Source organism: Acipenser ruthenus, chromosome 23, assembly GCF_902713425.1.
Source record: "Acipenser ruthenus chromosome 23, fAciRut3.2 maternal haplotype, whole genome shotgun sequence".
In the NCBI taxonomy this organism is placed as follows: Eukaryota; Metazoa; Chordata; class Actinopteri; order Acipenseriformes; family Acipenseridae; genus Acipenser; species Acipenser ruthenus.
Window position 1 is genome coordinate 17,090,655 of NC_081211.1, and position 20,145 is coordinate 17,110,799.

Here is a 20,145-nt window from a genome sequence, read left to right on the forward strand (position 1 = left end):
GGTAACATGCAAGGAAAACTGAAACTGAAACTGAAATTCGGAATATTTAAACCACGAGTGATAGCGAAGTCTAACGTATGGGTGGGGCATATGAAAAGCATTTGAATGCAAAATGTCACACATGTAGTCAACAGATAGCAATTGCCAACAAGTTACCGCCATTTTGTTACCAAAAATCTGAACGTAGGGGTTCTATCACAGTTTTCTTTCTACACAGCATTCATGCAAGCCAGTTCCCATTCTGTTTTAATTAGACAGGTTTCTGCTTTTTAGTTTGTGTACTCATTGTTTGGTAGCCAGAGAAACAACTGAGATGTGGGTTAAAGCCCGCTACAAACACCCAAGCTGTTTATCATTAGTTTTGACCATAAATGTCAACTGTAGAAAAAGTACAGTTAATGGAGTTCAGTTTTTGCATGTTTTAAAATTAACAAAAATGTGTTTGGATAGTGTCCAGGCTTACTGAAAGTACATTATCACCTTGCAGTGTCTACCATTCCAGCATCCACACAAAGTACAGTTACAATTTGCTAAATCGAATGCTTCTTTTTTTCTGGAATCAATTTTACTTTAATAATTGTATTTTTAAATCTGCAGCCTTTTTTCAGAAACTCCCCGAGTGGCTCACCTGGTAGAAGCGCAGCTGCATGGTGCCCAAGGTGAGTCATACAGCACAAGTTCACGTCCTGGCTGTGTGAACTATGTCCATCATCACTGGGGATTCCGAAGGAAGCTTCACATTGGCTCAGGCCATGGGTGAGGGAGATAAACCCAGGAGGGACTGTTTCTCCTCATTGCTCTACAGCAAACCCTGCTGGACAGGCGCCCAGTGAGCTCAAAGGCGGGCACCTGCAGGGCTGGCCTTTGCCCTCCAGAGGCCGGTAGCTCACTGACATCTGCTCTCGAGTTCCTGGGTGAAAAAGGAAAATGGCTTGGTCGTGGGATCAGAGGACGCCCACTGAATCTTCATTGAGGAGAAAAGCAATTGGGCATTCCAAATTGGTGGAAAATGATAATTGGACACACTAAATAAAAAGGTAGTTTCCCATGCTTATACACTTAATAAAATAAGATAGTACTGTATGTTTCCCATGCAAAATGTGCTGTACCATGTATGTTTTTTGTTTCAATTTCTGTTTTGCTTGGTAAGCTATAACAGTTTTAAAATGTCATTATAACCCCCATAGTGTTGCAAGTGTCTATTTGGCACCAGAGGTACCTACAGACGTGCTCAAATTTGTTGGTACCCTTACAGCTCATTGAAATAATGCTTCATTCCTCCTGAAAAGTGATGAAATTAAAAGCTATTTTATCATGTATACTTGCATGCCTTTGGTATGTCATAGAATAAAGCAAAGAAGCTGTGAAAAGAGATGAATTATTGCTTATTCTACAAAGATATTCTAAAATGGCCTGGACACATTTGTTGGTAACCCTTAGAAAAGATAATAAATAATTGGATTATAGTGATATTTCACACTAATTAGTTTCTTTAATTAGTATCACACATGTCTCTAATCTTGTAATCAGTCATTCAGCCTATTTAAATGGAGAAAAGTAGTCACTGTGCTGTTTGGTATCATTGTGTGCACCACACTGAACATGGACCAGAGAAAGCAAAGGAGAGAGCTATCTGAGGAGATCAGAAAGAAAATAATAGACAAGCATGGTAAAGGTAAAGGCTACAAGACCATCTCCAAGCAGCTTGATGTTCCTGTGACAACAGTTGCAAATATTATTAAGAAGTTTAAGGTCCATGGAACTGTAGCCAACCTCCCTGGGCGCAGCTGCAAGAGGAGAATCGACCCCAGATTGAACAGAAGGATAGTGCGAATGGTAGAAAAAGAACCAAGGATAACTGCCAAAGAGATACAAGCTGAACTCCAAGGTGAAGGTACGTCAGTTTCTGATCGCACCATCCGTCGCTTTTTGAGCGAAAGTGGGCTCCATAGAAGAAGACCCAGGAGGATTCCACTTTTGAAAGAAAAACATAAAAAAGCCAGACTGGAATTTGATAAAATGCATATTGACAAGCTACAATCCTTCTGGGAGAATGTCCTTTGGACAGATGAGTCAAAACTGGAGCTTTTTGGCAAGTCACATCAGGTCTATGTTCACAGACGAAAAAATTAATCTTTCAAAGAAAAGAACACCATACCTACAGTGAAACATGGAGGAGGCTCGGTTATGTTTTGGGGCTGCTTTGCTGCGCCTGGCACAGGGTGCCTTGAATCTGTGCAGGGCACAATGAAATCTCAAGACTATCAAGGCATTCTGGAGCGAAACTTACTGCCCAGTGTCAGAAAGCTCTGTCTCAGTCGCAGGTCATGGGTCCTCCAACAGGATAATGACCCAAAACACACAGCTAAAAGCACCCAAGAATGGATAAGAACAAAACATTGGACTAGTCTGAAGTGGCCTTCTATGAGTCCTGATCTGAATCCTATCGAACATCTATGGAAAGAGCTGAAACTTGCAGTCTGGAGAAGCCACCCATCAAACCTGAGACAGCTGGAGCAGTTTGCTCAGGAAGAGTGGGCCAAACTACCTGTTAACAGGTGCAGAAGTCTCATTGAGAGCTACAGAAAACGTTTGATTGCAGTGATTGCCTCTAAAGGTTGTGCAACAAAATATTAGGTTAGCGGTCCCATCATTTTTGTCCATGCCATTTTCATTTGTTTTATTATTTACAATATTATGTTGAATAAAAAATCAAAAGCAAAGTCTGATTTCTATTAAATATGGAATAAACAATGGTGGATGCCAATTACTTTTGTCAGTTTCAAGTTATTTCAGAGAAAATTGTGCATTCTTCGTTTTTTGTGGAGGGGTACCAACAAATTTGAGCACGTCTGTAAGTGGCGAGTAGGTTTCAAAAGAAAAGCAGGAAGCTTGTATCCTTGAAACAACCTTTGGAGGGTATAAATCAAAGTGGCTGTCAACAAGGCATGTTTTCAGAAAACAGGCTGCGCAAAAGGTTTTGTTTTAATATGAAACTGAAGAGGAGAGCCGTGGCAGACAGTGAAAGTGTTATTTCCAGAGGTAATCCTGGGTGCCGGGGCATAGCCTGATACTGTAGAGCAAGACGCTTCTATATTTGATCACAATTTACCTCTTATAAGTTTATATTTATTTATAGTTAATTTGGGTTCTTAGTCCGAACAATAGGCTACACTTTGGTTTCAAGAACCAACCATTACTTTACAATTGTAAATAATATGCAAAGTGTGCATTATCCTGTTGAAATGTTAGAGCTGCAGTCCATTGGAGGAGCTCTCCAGCATGTTTTGTACCAGCCTGCAACTGTTGTAGTGGCTGTGGGATTTGAAACAAACCGGTTCTTAAGTCTCAATTTCTCCTCCCTCAAGCAGACCCAATACAAGTGAAGTACTCAGTAATGTGAAAGGATGCAGTCTGAAGAGTTGGTGCTTGACTGGACATCGTTTGTGAAAATGGTACACAAGCTCAGTCACCTGAACCAAACTGCCTGGGTTTAGTTTGAAATATATTTTGTACATAATGTAAGAAGGTGTTTGTCTCCTATGCCTCTGTTGAAATCTCAGCTGTGTAGTTGTTTACTGTAAAACCATCATATAGAAAACAAAAAAAAATCTGCTTTGTTTCTTTGCCTAACATTTTTGAAAGGTTTAGCGTACTGAAGCGTAGCAAATGCAGTGAATTCATAATAAACACAGCCACAGACACACATGGTATGTCACAGCATTGTGAGAGTGGGGCATGTGTAGTACATGCATGGGCAGCAAGGTAAGCTGTTCTTGACAATATCAAAGTTTACCATGGTAAATTTGACAGTAATTGTTTAGTTTCCTCAGGCTTTTGCCGAGGAATTATAATTTGGGTGAAATCGTATTTAAACAGCGTTTCACGTGCAGCTGCAACAGGTTTGTGATGTTTTTTGCAGCTAACCTCCGTGTACCCACAATGCAACACGTCCCTCTGGGTGCCTTTTTTAGTTCCGTTTCTGGGTCAGCTCTTCCTCTTTCCTTGTGCCTGTATCTGAGAGGAGCAGGGTGGCCATTGGCTCCGATCGCAATCCGACTCCATCCTCATTGAAAGGCATCGTGTATCGTCGCCAAAATGACCGAGCAGATGACTCTAAGAGGGACCCTCAAAGGCCACAATGGCTGGGTCACCCAGATTGCTACCACTCCGCAGTTTCCAGATATGATTCTCTCTGCATCCAGAGGTAACCCTGTCGCCCCGGCCCGCCGCCATCATGCACGGGCTGCTGTGGTAGGCTACGTGGTATAGGGGGAAAGTGGACGATGACTGTCACGAAAGTGGTTGAAACTACAGCACAACACAGGCAGTATTGGCGTTAAAAATAATATTAATAAAAAAGAAGTACATAGTTTAATTGATAGTTTTATGACAACAGTATGAAACGCAGCAGGAAACGCGTGTCCTGCTTGGGTAGATAAATGAAATATAACGCTTTCAGTTAAATGCGACACCTGAGTGGTGTAGTTTTTATTTTTGTTCTTTGTAGCAAATTTGGCTGCGTTATGTGAAGTTGAAACCCGTTTAAAATATGTGCTAGTATAAGGTTACTATTGTTATGGGTGATGCGTTGTAAACGTCTATTTGAAAATAATTTTATTTTAATACGCATTTAATATGTAAAATGTTTCAGTTTATCAAAGTGAATACCCATGTTTTTCAAAACTAACAGGCACCGGCTCGTTTTCATCGTTGCATACAACTAGTACTGTGAATAGCGGTATAAAGCAGGAAATTGCCGGACTGCTTGGTAATGTTTAAAAACAAAGAAATTGATTAGAAATTGGTTCTTTGCAGTAGTTCGTTTTTATAAAATATGTGTAGATGTCTATAGTCAAACTAATGTGTAGGTACAAGATTATCGAAGGCATCACCCCAGGCCTACAAATACATTTTACCATTGCCTTAAGTGACCTGTCAATAAAGCAGAAATCCTTCTTGTTAGGAATCTTCTCTTGAATGAACAGAACTGCTCTGAACCGCTAAACATGGCCCTTTGGTCAAATTAAGTAAACAAAATGGTGGTTTAGGTTGGTCTAATACAGTTAAGTATGTACAGTAATGAGTTTTGTCTTTTTTTTTTTGTAAATGAAGGAAAAGTTTTTTAAAGCTACAATATTGAAGTCAAACAGTCAGGTTACTATTAATGGTGTTGGGATACAGCAAGACAGACCTAGAAGTGTGAAAATAGTGTCTTGTACCCCAAATCTTCCTTTTTTTGTGTGTGTGCAATGCTAATACATGACTGTGTTCAACCTTTAGATAAGTCTATCATCATGTGGAAGCTGACCAGGGATGAGACCAACTATGGCATCCCCCAGCGCGCCCTCCGCGGCCACTCCCACTTCGTCAGCGATGTGGTCATCTCCTCTGACGGTCAGTTTGCTCTGTCTGGATCTTGGGATGGAACGCTTCGACTTTGGGACCTGACTACGTAAGTGTGTTGGCATGCTGCTGCTGCTGTGTTTGGGATTGTCAGTGTAGCAATACTAAGCAGTTGTACTTCACACCAATATGTGATTCTTCAGATCTCCACAGACGAGGGTCATTGATGTTGATTGGGTGAGTTTCCCATTCCAAGTGAATAAACTGCTGCTTGATTTGTGATTGCTGCTTTTCTTGGACTCTGAGAACAGCAATCCACACAAATCCAGCAGCTGTTTCTTCACGTTTAACTTGGAATGGTAAACTAGTCCTATCCGCACCAATGTCCCTTACCTGTGGATCTGAATAATCGTTTTGTGGTGTGTGAACCTCTAGTGTTGGATCTCTGTACATATAGACCACCTATCTAGGTCAGGGTTTTGCTTGTAAAATATAAACCGTTTAGTGCCTTTAAGTCTGTCCCAGTGATTATCTTATTTGCGGTCCTATCATCTGAACCATTGATGACAACCTGCAATGCTGATGGGAAAGTGGCAAAGTTTAACACTCTGGAGGCTAGTGTTTACTTTTTAAATGGTGAAACAGCTTTGAGTTGTCGGTACATAACAGTGCTGACAAAGTAAATGGTTAAATTAAAACCGCGCTACATTTTAGTTAAGCAAACACTGTGTTTTGTATTGTGGAACACAGACAAACCTGTAGTGACCATTCTGTATCTGTAAAATACTATATGCATAATAATTAGGCAGATTTTGTGCATGAAGGATTTGCAGCACTTTATGAAACTTGTTGTTGCACCCTCATCTACCGGAGTTCAGCTTAAATAGACTGTCTGTTCTGTGTGTTTTTTAGAGGTACAACTACCCGGCGCTTTGTCGGGCACACCAAGGATGTCTTGAGTGTTGCCTTCTCAGCTGACAACCGCCAGATTGTGTCTGGCTCTCGGGATAAGACCATCAAGCTGTGGAACACCCTGGGAGTCTGCAAGTACACAATCCAGGTAGGGGCTGCCCAAGGGCTTTACAGGGCTAGCAGCTTGCACAAGCCCTGCAAACTGGTCCTGGGTTTCTGAACTACCTTCAATTATCTTTAAATTATCAGGAGTTTGAAACATTGCACTCCAGTATAACTCCCTATTAGTGTCATTAGTACAATGTAGATTTTGTGCAAACTCCAGGCATCTGGTAATTTACCTAAAGAAGGGAAGTTCTGGTACACAGGACTGGTTGCTAGGCTAGTGTGAGTAATGAGTCCTGAAATTTGATTTTGCTTCATTATCTTAACTTGGAGCAGTGCTCTGAAGTAGCGATGTGCCCTGAATCTGGTGTCTCCAGCCTGTCCTTGTTCCTGCCAGGTTAACTGTTTCACTGATTGCTGGGACAGTTCAGTTAAATCAAGGTCCTGGACTGTACTGGAACAGGTTGGAGATCACTAGTCTACAGCACTGATGTGTGTCTGGAGAGATGTTAGGCACCTGTGTGAGCTCGATACTTGAGAATTAGAAAGGAGTATGAATATTCTTTAACACAACCCTGCCCTTCTTGCAGTCACTTCCAATTGGCTCTGAACTCCAATTCTCAAGTTCTGAAGTGTTCAAATCACATTTAACCACAATGCTCTGTAGTTTGAGCATGTCTTCAAAATCTGTTCCTTGCCTAGGCCCTGTTATATTAAAAGCACCGCATAGCTGTTTTATGTAACTTGCTGTCAGTGGAAATTGTATGCTATTAATGAATATGCCTGTACATGCTGCCATAAGTCTGTCCCAGTGATTATAAAATTCACGGTCCTATCATCTGAACCACTTGGTTTTGATGACAAGTCCTGCAATTATGATGGGATATGCAAAGTTTTATGTGCTTTTAGTACTGGAGTTGTTCACACTGTCGCGCAACTGTAAAGTGAATTGAAAATTCACGTAATGCATCAAAGCTGCAACCTTTTGCACAATTAGGTTTTATAATGTTTCAATGAACTTCTTGCACGCCTCAAATACACATTGAAACACAGTTGAGATGCACACTTATATGGTGGATTAGCTCTTTGTTTGTCCTTTTAATGTGGTGTTCCCTTTTTCTCCAGGATGAAAGCCACACCGAATGGGCTTCCTGCGTGCGCTTCTCTCCAAACAGCAGCAACCCCATCATCGTCTCTTGCGGCTGGGACAAGATGGTTAAGGTATGAATATTTGACTTCCAGTAAACCTAACTTTGTTAGCTAATTCCAAGTGTCCCAGTGATTATAAAATTCACGGTCCTATCATCTGAACCATTAAGTTTTGATGACAAGTCCTGCAATTATGATGGGATGTAATTAAGATTCAAATGGCATAAACTGCTTGTCATGTACTGTTATTAAATGTATTCTCCATGGCTATTTAATTGAATCCATCTGTACATGTACAAAAATTATATGTTTTGAAAGTTTAGGGCTTATAATGAAATTCTAATACTTGTTATTGAAAACAGTGGTTCTCAACTCTGCTTACTGGTGCCTGTCAGTTTCACACTTGTGTTAATGGTGTGAAACCTGTTAATCGGGTTGCAAGTACTATTCCATAGGCAGTAGAGACACAAACCTGGACTCTTTACTGCCAGTTCTGTGCCTGCAGTAATACTTGCGTGTGAACTTGATTTGTGAAATGGTGGTTTTGTATCTAAACGTGCGTGTTTAAATTGCCAGGTCTGGAATTTGGCTAACTGCAAGCTGAAGACTAACCACATCGGACACACCGGCTATCTGAACACAGTCACCGTCTCTCCCGATGGCTCCCTGTGTGCCTCTGGTGGCAAGGTAATCTTCAGCAAGATTGTTACATACACTTTCTTCTTTCATTCAAACTGCACATTATAGACGCCTGTTTGCACATACACATTTAACCTTGGGAAATTAAAATATGCTGTGCATGTCCAGCCGTAGGAAGGTGTGGTGCACAGCACTACTGAAGTGTTTCACTTGGAGGCTGTGTGAATGTGTGGGTGTGGTGAGCTGTGATGAAACCTTCAATGCCATCTGTATTGTACGGTGATGATAAAGAGGCTGTTTCTGAGCACAACCCTTGTTTCTTTAACCCTTTGCAGTCCATTTATTAATTGCGCATCTGGCACGCCAGGTCTAATTAATTTTCACACACGCAGTTAATTTTAGACGCGCTGTTTAAAAGTATTTTTTCCACAGTCAAACAGGTTTAAATGGCCCTGCATATCAACAAAGCACTCACTAGGCATCTCCAGCCCCGCCCCACTCTTTCGTTCGCTATCACCTATGTAAGAAATAAATAATAATAAAAATAAGTTGTACATACCGATCAATCATCTCCGGATCACTCGTTTTATCACCAAACTCCTCAATAATGCGATCCAAGTCATTATTTTATTACTATAACATCTCAAAAAGCTCTGCAAATGTCCGTGTTCTCTGTGCGCTGATTCACAGTCAGCCAGCTTGTTTACTTACAACCGCCCTGTTATCTGATACCAGATACCATGTATGACTATTCATGAGATACGCCTTTTTTTTTTTTTCGACTTGTCTCGGCTCCTGTCGCTCCCATTCGCCAATTGAATGGTTTTCTCGGCTTTTTACGGAGAAAAAACGACTAGAAACCTGTTTTTTGCGTTGCTATAATAATGTCGGACCCAGTCCGACAAAGGACCTGAGAGGAATAATTGCAATGTCGGACCCAGTCTGCCAATGGACCACAAAGGGTTAAACCCTCATCTGTGTGGCACAACTTGTGTACATTAGCACACGGTTGCAGTGCCCCGTTTTGTAGTCAGTTTAATTGATCTTACTATGCATCATACAAATAGCTCATCAGGACCATCAAATGTATCCTGATGCACACTGCATCGTGACTGCGTATCGTGATACACATCTTACTGTGACATGAATGTACTGTTCCACCCCTAGTTCTACACACTGCTGCCTGTAATCTGGATTCATGTTTCTGGAAAGCCAGGAAAGGCTACGATGGAGGTTGATTCTTTTAAAACATGCAGTTCCATTAATTTAGTTACATTTATTTTGTTAAATTGTGTATCTTATTACAGAAGTGGGTGACAATTGTCTCCACAGTTTTCATAATAAAAATCCTACGCTCTACCATAGTGGTATAGCGGAGGCTGCTGTACTTGTTTTACATGGAGAACCACCGATCTAAATTGTGGTATGACTGTCAATGGAAATACTATAGCAGAAGTTATTGCATATTGGAGTCTGGGTAGGAAGGAGGCATCTGTCTTTGTTAAACTTGCATTACATGTGTAAGGTGAGGTCTGCTTTTTTAGTTACTTTTAATTTTGTTTGCTCCCCATAGGTTGGCTTCAGTTTGTTATTTCGTCAGTATGCTAGCTTTACTTTTTTGTGTGAGTAGGCCCCTAGATTATGCTATTATGAATTTGATGCAAGGTCTTAAGTGTACATAGTTTGGTTTTACTTTAGTTTACAAAGATTGACTGATCATATTTTGTGTTTTCCCCATTAGGATGGTCAGGCAATGCTGTGGGACCTGAATGAAGGCAAGCACCTGTACACTTTGGATGGTGGAGACACAATCAACGCTCTGTGCTTCAGCCCCAACAGATACTGGCTCTGTGCCGCTACTGGACCCAGCATCAAGATCTGGGTGAGTTGCAGCTCAAATATACAACCCTTTGTACCTTTCACTGGGTTCATGTTCTAGGGAGAATTGTGTGGGAGTATCTGCTAGAAGGAAAATAGATCTCTTCTGCCTTTTGAATTGCAAAATGAGGAGTTCACAAACTGTAAGCTGTGATGAAACTTTCAATGCCATCTGTATTGTATGGTGATGATAAAGAGGCTGTTTCTGAGCGCAACCCTTCTGTGTACTCTAGGTAAGTGAATGGTGAACCCATAAGGTAAAGGTTTACAGAAGTACAAACCTACAGTACCATTCTATTGCCACCAAACACTCCAGCTACACCTGGAGTTCACACTGCATTCAGATCTGTTCAGCATTTTTAATGGTGCTGTAGATTTCTGTGGATTGTATTTGTGTAACATAAGAACTAACGGTCTCCCTCCTCTACAGGACTTGGAAGGCAAGATCATTGTTGATGAGCTGAGGCAGGAGGTGATCAGCACCAGCAGCAAGGCTGAGCCCCCACAGTGCACTTCCCTGGCCTGGTCTGCAGATGGACAGGTAAGAAGCGCTCACCCTTTCTGTCTGTCTGTGTATGCCTGCTCCATTCCCAGTCATTCTGACCATTCACGACTGATCTGATTTCCAGTGGGGACAAGTCCTGCAAATATGAGGGGCCACAGTGATTTAAATAAGCATGCATTAGTTAGACCGCCTGTCTTGCTTACTGAAATGCCAAGGTGGTCATTTTGAAACAAAATTGATAATGACGGCGATGTGGGTGCAGATCTTGGCTACACCTTGTAATTGTAATAGCTGGGATGGATGGAAAGAGGTGGTGTGGATGATAGTGTTAAATGTCAAACTAGATATTGGACCTAACTAATACTAAATCTGCTTCTCTTTTGCAGACCCTGTTTGCTGGTTACACCGACAACCTGATCAGAGTTTGGCAGGTCACCATCGGCACACGATAATTGTTTTCTACGAAAATGAAGAGAACTGTTGGAGCTTTGAATAAAAACTAATATTTGAAATGTGTGTTTTGTTTTTTGTGTGAAGTGATGGTGGAAGTATTTGTCTTGAATATTCTCACTTGGGTAGTGTCACGATTATGAAGGAGTATCAAGGGTGATGGAGGAGCCGGGAGCTGCTGACTCCTGGAAGGGTTCTTGCATGTGCTATGTTGTGTGGGTAAAGTTCTATACCTTGATGGACTGGTGTTACAGGGTGTGTATCTTGTGTAAGGTGCTTTTTCCAAAAATCGTGAATTCTGATCTACATGTGCAAAGTGATGTTCAAAGCGAGAACCCTTGTGTGTAGATAAAAATAATTAGGATTATCCCTGAGTGACTTGTTTGTAGAAGCGCATTGGCGTGGTGCACAGAGTCAGTGTTACAGCGCAGGTTCATGCTGTGTCTTTGCTGGGGACTCCGAAGGGAGCGTTGCATTTGCTCAGGCTCTCCTGTGGGTTGGGGAGGTAAAACTGGCAGGGCCTGTTTCTCATCGCTCAAACCGTGCTGGCTAGCCACCCAGTGAGCTCAGAGCAGACACCTGCAGGGCTGGCCTTTGTCCTCCACACATCTGCTCTCAAGTTTCTGGGTGAAAAAGGAAGCTGGCTTGGTTTCGGAATAGGAGGACTCCCACTGAATCTTCTGGTCTCCTGAGACATGTGGGGCGTCCCCCTCTCTTGAGAACCACTGGGTAAATGATGAATTAGCTCCTACAACACTTCATATTACCTGCTCATGTATAGTTTACTTTTAGTTGTTGTGAAAACAAGTCTTTGAAGATTCTGATGAATGTAAATTAAAGATTACTAAAAAACAAGCTTGGTTTCTTATTAACAGTCAAAGTTGTTAATAGTGGAAAACACTAGTGGAGGCTTTGAGTAAATTGTTGATGCTGATAACATAGATTTAGTGTAACTCCTGAATGGGTCTAAGACTTCTGCACAATGTATAAGATAATTGCCCTAGAATTTTAGGATTGAGACAAGATATATATATTTAGTCAGCCATAATAGTAGTACATAGCACTTGCAGTACATTCTATTGTTTTAAGACTTCCTTAATCCTGTGAGGCATGGACACAATGAGCCACTGAAGGGGCGAGTTGTCCTTTAGTTTCCTCCATGCAGTCTGTAACGGTTGCCTATCTGGGGTGCCAGGCAAATGCATAATCTACCATATTTAATTGTCACCAAACCGCTACTAGGACATAGTAATTCACTTTTCCATATGTGACACCACTACATCCTATATATGCCCAGGGAATAATAACTGTGTAATTGAAAATAAATAAATAATTAACAAACAGGACAGAAGAGGTAAACAGCTAGGAGAAGAAGCATTGAGGAACCATACCATCCTCAAGCATTTATTACGCTCTACAAATAACAAGCAGGCCTTTTGGTTACTGACAGTGAACTAACAGGAAAATATACTAGTTAATTACATCAATTGACCAATCACACTATTAATTGGTTATACGGACAACAACAATAAATATATTGCACAGCATTGTTATATATTACACTCAAATAAGTTACATATATATATATATATATATATATTTGCACAATTAAACTTGTTACACATATTGCACACAAGTAGCTAATAAATATATTGCACGTAACATTAAACAGTTAGCACATAATCACACTATTAATTGGTTATACTGAGCCCAACAGGTAATTATATTGCACATCACTATATATTGCGCAACCAGTTATAGTGTACTCAAATAAGTTATTGAACCTAATAAGTTATACATATATATTTGCACACTTAATAAACTTGTTACACATATTGCATGCAAGTAACTAATAAATATACTGCACATAACATTTTAAATAGTTAGCATATAATAGATTAGTTAATCATCAATTAAATAATAGTTATCTATTGATTTGTCTCAAACCACCAATTTAAAATCACAAGTAGCATTCAAATTTCAAATTTAAGTGATCAATTAATCATGATTTAGAAAAGACCATCCATTATGCTATATTGTTTATAATTTGTCCTTAACTGACACTATTCTTAACTTGCAATAGTCGATAAAAACTAGAGTCAATGGCCCATTTATGCTATGCAAATATAGAAATAATAAAACTATATAGCATAACTAATAAGGTTGCAATGCATTGCAATACAGGAAAATAATTTACAATTATATAGCATGTAATCCAACAAACAATATATTAAATGTTGCACAAGAGTTCCAGCACGTTTATCCAAAGAAGCAGGAGAAATGAAAGAAACAGAAATAAAGTGCATCTGTGTTTAAGAACAAATCCCAGTAAATGTCCATTAGTTTAAGAGCAATAAAACTAGTAGTACGCTCTCCTTTTCCACCGTAATAAAGAATCAGCATGAAATAGTCAAGACAGTTCGATGAAAATGCAATTGTCCATATCAGGAAAAACTATAAACAAAAGTTTATTTTCTCAAACCCGATGTAGATTCGGCAGCACACGTCTCCCCAGCTTCCACAGGCACTCCAGTCACAGCTCTCACCGCAACGCGGCAACACAGCTCAATCGAACAGTTCGTTGTTTTTCTTTATTCTGTAAAACATCCAACAGCTATACTTGCAAAACAAACAAAACACAGCTAAACTTGTTGTCTTCAGTAGCGTGCCGCCATATTTTCAAAACTTTCATCTTTCTCTGTCTCTCTCTTGCTCAACTCAACCATATCTCCCGCAACACACCTTGCGCACAACGTCTTTTTTTTTTCTCCCGTCCTGCAACAGTGCTAGCTTTATACCCCTGCCCCTGCAATCCCAATGTTACGTAATCATTTTTTCTAAAGGAAGCAAGTAATATATAGCCAAGCACCGACACATTTACCTATCGTCACAAGTCTTTACACTTGATTCCAGTTAGTTTGGGTTGCATGGTTGACTTCTCATGATTTCTTGTCCTAGCAGACCCCACACGTTCTCAATAGGATTGAGATCAGGTGAATTTCCAGGTTGAAATGGCAGTGGTGTGACGCTGTCGTCTAACCATTTCTGCACTTGACAGCTCCATGTCAAGGGGCTCTGTCATCTTGGAGTAGAAATCACTGTAGGGATCCTGTTCCTTTGGCAGAAAAGCATCCTCAGATATGGAGTTTCCAGATGCTTCGTCATTGGGACGGTACAATCTGGCTTGTATCTTTCTCCTTTGCGCCTTTGAACTCTTAATCCACCACGGATTCCAGAATAACTGAAGGGGGACTCAGAGAATGACTTTGTATGTGCAGCAAAAGTTCAGGTGATCTCTGATGTTTTTCTTGCTCAGAAGGGGCTTCTTAGCAGGCCTCGCTGACACCAGACCTTTCTCCAAGAGACTCCTTCAGTCCAACTTCTTTCCACATGCTTCATTAAGTGGACACTACTGGCCATCCTGTTTATCCAATGTGAATGGTATAGGTGGTGATCCTGGTGAACAGTGCTGGCTTTTGGGCATCCAGACCTGGGACAGCTTTCAGTCTTCTTTTAAAAACCTCTCAGAGATGCCATTCCCCATGCATTATTATTTTACAGCAATAACCCTGTCTGTATCCGTCACAGACCAGTTTGGCACACACGTCATTCTTTATGCTTGTAAATCAGTGTACATTTAATAGGCATAAAGAAAGTACATCTGCAGTAATGATACATTGATCACAGCTATTGCACATATTGGGTCTCTATAAATCTGTAACTAGATACAGGATGGATGTGCTTTTGGCATTACCAGGTTGACTATTAAAAGTTTAGCCTATTTGCTTAACTCATTACCACTATTAAGCAATTTTTTTGCACATTATTAAATATCACTATTAGAAGAATCATGTTTCCAGACAGATTTAAAAAAACAAAACACAACATATTGCAAGGACTCCCATCTTAAGCAAGGACTTTAGGTTCTGAGCTGAAAAAATATTTGTCACATGGGCAAAATGTGACTTCTGTAAAGAGCAGATAAGTTTTATGAACAGTGGCCTCGGCCCGAACAACACCACCGGACCACTGTTCAAAGGATCCCAATGTAACCTGAACCCAACCTGTAACACACACACACACACACACACACACACACACACCACACATTAAATTGCACTAGCACATATTTTATTAACACAGGTTAAAATCACAACACAATGCATAAGCAATAAGGAGGATGGTTCAGTAACCCAAATCAAACCTCCCCCACAAGAAAGATATGCCAAAACAGTCTACACAGTGCTCATACTAAATATTGCAACGAGTTCCGGTGCCCCTTAGTATATTCGAACAACCCTACCAGCGTATGCCACCTTCTCTCCCCAGCCCCACGACACTATATTATTCTAATCAAAACAGTACTTATGTAAAAACACAGTACTTTTCTTTCCACGTCGCCAGCTGGTTACTTGCTGGTCTCCTCCGACTTCTCTCCCTCGTTGCTAGCCTCCTCTCCCAGGCCAGGTCGGCTCCTCCCCCGTGGCGCCGTTCCTTACCCCCGAGTTCCCAAACGAACTGCTGGCTTTCATAATCTCTCCTCCAAGTTCTGTTTCTCTCGTCCGAATTGTTGTCTCTGCTGGTGTGGCTACACACCGCAGACCGCGTCCTCAGGCTTGGCAATCGCCCGATTGCGCCTCCAACCCTGTTTTATAGGGCCGCCTATTACCAGCAACAGAGTCACACACGCAGGTGCCGCTGATTACCAATCTAAAGTATCTCAGGGCAATCACTCTAGTCGTTTAACACATGTATGACACTGACATGCTGTTACAGTTTATTTGAAATAAGACACTTGTTTTAATAAGTAGCATGTTCAGTCTCATCTGTTACACTATCGTGCAATTCAAGGTTTACATTTTTACCATATTTTAATAAATTAAACAAAATGTTAGGTGTTTTGAAAACCTATTACGTCAAGCCTCCTTGTTGTCAAGAATGTTGAGTTTGTAATGACCCGAAAGGCTTGCCGTAGACAGTAGCATCACTGTGTTGCGTTTCCCAGCAACCGGGTAAACGACAAAACAGCACGGGGGCTTGTGGAGGGTGTATTAACCAACAGGAAGGTAACGTTAAAGCAATTCCAAAATTTAATAACATACGATGTAAAAAGCTGACGAGAGATTTTGTAGCAGTATATGTATTTGTGGCACAGACTAGCTTTGTTTTACTATAAAAACGTGTGACGTAGTCTCGTTTAATTGCACACCTCAGTATGTATACTTCATTCGGCAACCACATTTAAAGTTTAATCCTAATTGAGTATATACTTTAAGTTTGAATATATTTTCTGTTGCAGACTTATCAATTCATACTGTAGGTAGGGTATAGTTTATATTGTCTGGACACCTGACAACCAGTGAGTGTACAGTAAACGTTACTAGTGCAACTTGATTTTTTCAATAATGAGTTGTTTACGTATTTAAACGAATATATTTAGTTTTATTGTAAGACATTCTCCATATCTACTCGTAACAGCAGTTGCATTGTAATTTTAATGTAACCATACTTACAATAATACATACCATCACTAGACACTTTGGTTTATTATAATAAACGTAGTCGCGTCCTATATATGGTATAAGTGATTACTGTACATGGGCAAAATAGAGAATAGTAGATTAAGTGAATATCACTTAAGTGCGTAAAGTAAGTGAGCCGAGCATCTGATCCTTATAGTGTTTTCATCGATGATATGAGTGAGCGGACACAATGTGTGCTTGTTGAAAATGCTCACTCTTAGCGGCTTAGTTACCCACTTTAACTAATCTATTATAGGGTAATGGAAAACGACAAAGCACACATGGAGCGGGAGTTGTCCCATCCTCACATTTATGTCGAAAGGACTTTGGCTTTGATTAAGCCAGATGCTGTTGACAAAGAAGAAGAAATCGAAGACATTATATTGCAAGCAGGATTTACCATTGTACAGGTAGGTAGGTGTGTGTTATAAATTGTTTTGCATAATTACTTAACTATTGGAGGTGGAGACAGACAGTCTATCAAGTGCATTATGTAACTAGATATAGTTTCTTGTACCAAACACAAAATGAAAGATCAGGCTAACAATACATATATTAAAAAGCTGTCTTTGTGTCTGTACACATGTTGCTACAGAGATAGTTACAAAGGATTGTGATACACCAATATGCATTACAGGTAAATACAACCCTGTTAAAGAATCCCATGAGCAGATAATAGCATTGCAAGAAAGCAGGTCTAAGTACATTTTCTTGCCATTTTTCAGAAAAGAAAGGTAAACCTGAGCCCGGAACAATGCAGTGACTTCTACGCAGAACAGTACGGCAAACTGTTCTTCCCAAGCTTAACCGCCTTCATGAGTTCTGGTCCAACCATTGCTATGATCCTTGCCAGAGACAAAGCCATTGCCCACTGGAAAACACTGATTGGCCCTCCAAACAGTGCAAAAGCAAAAGAAACACATCCAGACAGGTACGAAAACAAATGCACTAGTAAGCAACAGGCTTTGCTTAAGATGAGTAAAGATTTCTTTTAAATAACTCATTGCCTGTTATGTGTAATAAAACATGTATTGATTTTAGTTTACGGGCAATCTATGGGACAAGTGATCTAAGGAATGCAGTGCATGGCAGTGACTGCTTTTCTGCAGCAGAGCGGGATATAAAGTTTATGTTCCCTGATGGTAAGTATTGTACAATAATGATTTATTTGTTTGACAGTTATCCATGTGTCTAATATAAAGCGGCATTGTAATTTTAAGTTTAACACTAAAGTATATCTTTACCACTACATTACACAGATTGCTTTACCACTATGAGTCAAATAGACATGTTACTCTTACTACGTAATAGAAACTACATCGTCAAGCTCAGGAAGCAAAACAGAAATTCTAAAAGCATTTTTCACCATGGTGTTAGTATATTCATATCATTTTATAGCTGATATCTACAGGGTTATATACGATAGGTTACAAACTTTTAAATATGTAACAAATATATTTTAATAGTATGGGCAACTACACTTTTTTAAATTCTTCATCCACAGTATGAGAAAAAAATAGAAATGCTGTTTCCACCCGGTCTTGAACCGGTTATCTTTCGCATGTTAGGCAAACGTGATAACCGCTATGCTATGGAAACTTGCCAGTGACATAGTTCACTTTAGCTCCATGTAGTTTGCTCCATGTAGTTTCTGTAGTGTGCTCATCACGTTCACCTCCCACGGGAAAGGTCTCCGAGGGGAAACAAAGTTATTATTATTATTATTATTATCTATAATCTGAATAGCAATGTGTCCGCTTGATACTCTGTGCATTCTATACAAATATGTTCAAACCTAGAGTTCCCTGGTTGCTTCAGGAAAAAGAGCCATATAGCAAGCTCCTCTTTAATTGGGAACACAGCCCATCCTAGCAGGATCACAGAGAATTACAAGGGTAAAACATAGCTGGTATTTACTTGTTCCAGGCTGTAGCTGTTCAAAATAACTGTTCTGCTTGTGTTTCATGGAAATACATTAAAATACATTCCTATTCAGATTATAGACAGGGTCATCATCATGTTTATTCAATTGCCTCTGGAGGTCAATTAAATTGTATTTCATAATCTCTACCATTCACTTTCATTAGCGTGCAATAGCAGGACACAGTTTCAATAAAATTCAATGTGTAATTTTTTATTAATTATTTAATACCATGCTTTATTTCTAGCTATTATTGAACCTATCCCAGTAGGACAATCTGCGAAAGATTACCTTGGAAGATTTGTAAATCCTACTCTCTTAGCTGGACTGACAGAACTTTGTAAAAAGAAGCCGTCAGACCCCTTTGTAAGTGGATTATTCAGTACTTTTGAAAATGTACAGTACATTAAAATATTGTAGGATTTTTATTAATGAGAAGAAATTCTATTGACTGCAGAAACAAAATCAAATAGCCTTAAAATAAAAAAATGCTTTCAAATCCTTTTAAAATTCTTTGTTTGCTTCATTTTCTTCTGTACCGTGTGTAAGTTAATCTATAAGAAACAAGGCCATTGCTAAAATGCTTGTCTACTTGACTTACTTGAATTGTTTCTTATACTTTCACATTAGAATTCTGATTTAGGGTTTTGAAGTTAAGAATATAGAAAGCTCACTCCCTAAAAAGGTACAGGGTCCTACTAGCTGTAACACAGAAAGTCAATGGAGAGAGATATACTTCCAATTGTATATTGTGGTAAGCTTGGTTCAGGTGGGTGACTGGACTAATAGTTTATCTGACCTGTCACACCATCCTTCAGATCATTCCCTTTATCCCAAAACTACTGGAGCTTTACCTGATGACTCTTCATTGCACCATGGGCTGTTTGTGGATGGCACTGATTTGTCTTTTCTTTTCTACAGACCTGGCTAGCTGATTGGCTGATTGATCATAATCCAAATAAGCCAATGGTGGAAGACAGAATGGTGATTGAAGAAGCTGATTAAAACAAGAGCACGTGACCTGCTATTTCATAGAACCATCAGTTAATAAAAAGTTATTGTCATCACCCCAGCCATTTAATATTTATTAGGAGATGCACTTTTGGGGTTTCAGAAACAAAAGCCAGTGAGTGACATACTCAATTCAAGAAGAACTTAATACTGTAATTTACTGCACATGCGGTTGTACATACATTCAGACATGGATTAGCTGTACAGGTTAAAGACCTTTTGGGTGTATTTGTCAACACAAAGCACACTGAATACATTCCTCAAGACAGTTTTAACTGTGTGGACAAAATTTCACACCTGAACCCTGCTGGTCACCTAGGCATGTTATAAGTACAATCCACAAGCCATGTTCTATGTAAGCAAAACAACATTTAAAAGAGGTTGCCTTTTATCCCCTCATTATATCTGTGTACAGGATGAACCTACAGCTGTCCTATTTTCTCAGTTGGTTCATTATGTAGCAGTGTAATTACACTGATGAAGGCATTCCTGTCTGCTTCACTTAGATTCTCAGTTTCTGAGATGTTTTTTAAAGTTATGGATGAATAGTAATAAAAAATATTAAAATTGCACAAATACTTCTTTGTTACTATAAGTGATGTGTAAATATATACAGTTTCAATGATTAAAAACATTTCACATACACAAAAACAGAAAAGAATGTCTAGTTTGCCCCAGTTTCATGAAGATACATCTTCATTTAATAT

At 39.8% G+C, this 20,145-nt stretch overlaps 2 protein-coding genes across 2 annotated transcripts; both read left to right on the top strand.

Moving 5' to 3' along the window:
• Positions 1-3,990: 3,990 nt before the first annotated feature.
• Positions 3,991-11,046, top strand: LOC117412875 (small ribosomal subunit protein RACK1). Its single transcript, XM_034021492.2, has 8 exons — positions 3,991-4,207; positions 5,284-5,455; positions 6,259-6,406; positions 7,489-7,584; positions 8,089-8,199; positions 9,893-10,033; positions 10,460-10,570; positions 10,921-11,046. Exons 1-8 carry the CDS (start codon positions 4,099-4,101, stop codon positions 10,984-10,986), a joined length of 954 nt encoding a protein of 317 aa, XP_033877383.1. The 5' UTR covers positions 3,991-4,098; the 3' UTR covers positions 10,987-11,046.
• Positions 11,047-15,916: 4,870 nt separating this feature from the next.
• On the top strand, positions 15,917-19,494 carry LOC117413514 (nucleoside diphosphate kinase homolog 5-like). Its single transcript, XM_034022756.2, has 6 exons — positions 15,917-16,050; positions 16,763-16,916; positions 17,232-17,437; positions 17,548-17,648; positions 18,675-18,793; positions 19,349-19,494. The coding sequence occupies exons 2-6, from the start codon at positions 16,767-16,769 to the stop codon at positions 19,430-19,432; spliced, it is 660 nt and encodes a 219-aa protein (XP_033878647.1). The 5' UTR covers positions 15,917-16,050; positions 16,763-16,766; the 3' UTR covers positions 19,433-19,494.
• The last annotated feature ends 651 nt before the right edge of the window (positions 19,495-20,145 follow it).

Excerpts from the sequence above, each read along its gene's own strand:
- LOC117412875 (XM_034021492.2), top strand. The coding sequence starts at position 4,099 with ATGACCGAGCAGATGACTCTAAGAGGGACCCTCAAAGGCCACAATGGC. Across the intron at positions 4,208-5,283 it reads GATTCTCTCTGCATCCAGAG|ATAAGTCTATCATCATGTGG; the intron begins GTAACCCTGTCG and ends TTCAACCTTTAG. Across the intron at positions 8,200-9,892 it reads TGTGTGCCTCTGGTGGCAAG|GATGGTCAGGCAATGCTGTG; the intron begins GTAATCTTCAGC and ends TTTCCCCATTAG.
- LOC117413514 (XM_034022756.2), top strand. The coding sequence starts at position 16,767 with ATGGAAAACGACAAAGCACACATGGAGCGGGAGTTGTCCCATCCTCAC. Across the intron at positions 16,917-17,231 it reads CAGGATTTACCATTGTACAG|AAAAGAAAGGTAAACCTGAG; the intron begins GTAGGTAGGTGT and ends GCCATTTTTCAG. Across the intron at positions 17,649-18,674 it reads AAAGTTTATGTTCCCTGATG|CTATTATTGAACCTATCCCA; the intron begins GTAAGTATTGTA and ends CTTTATTTCTAG.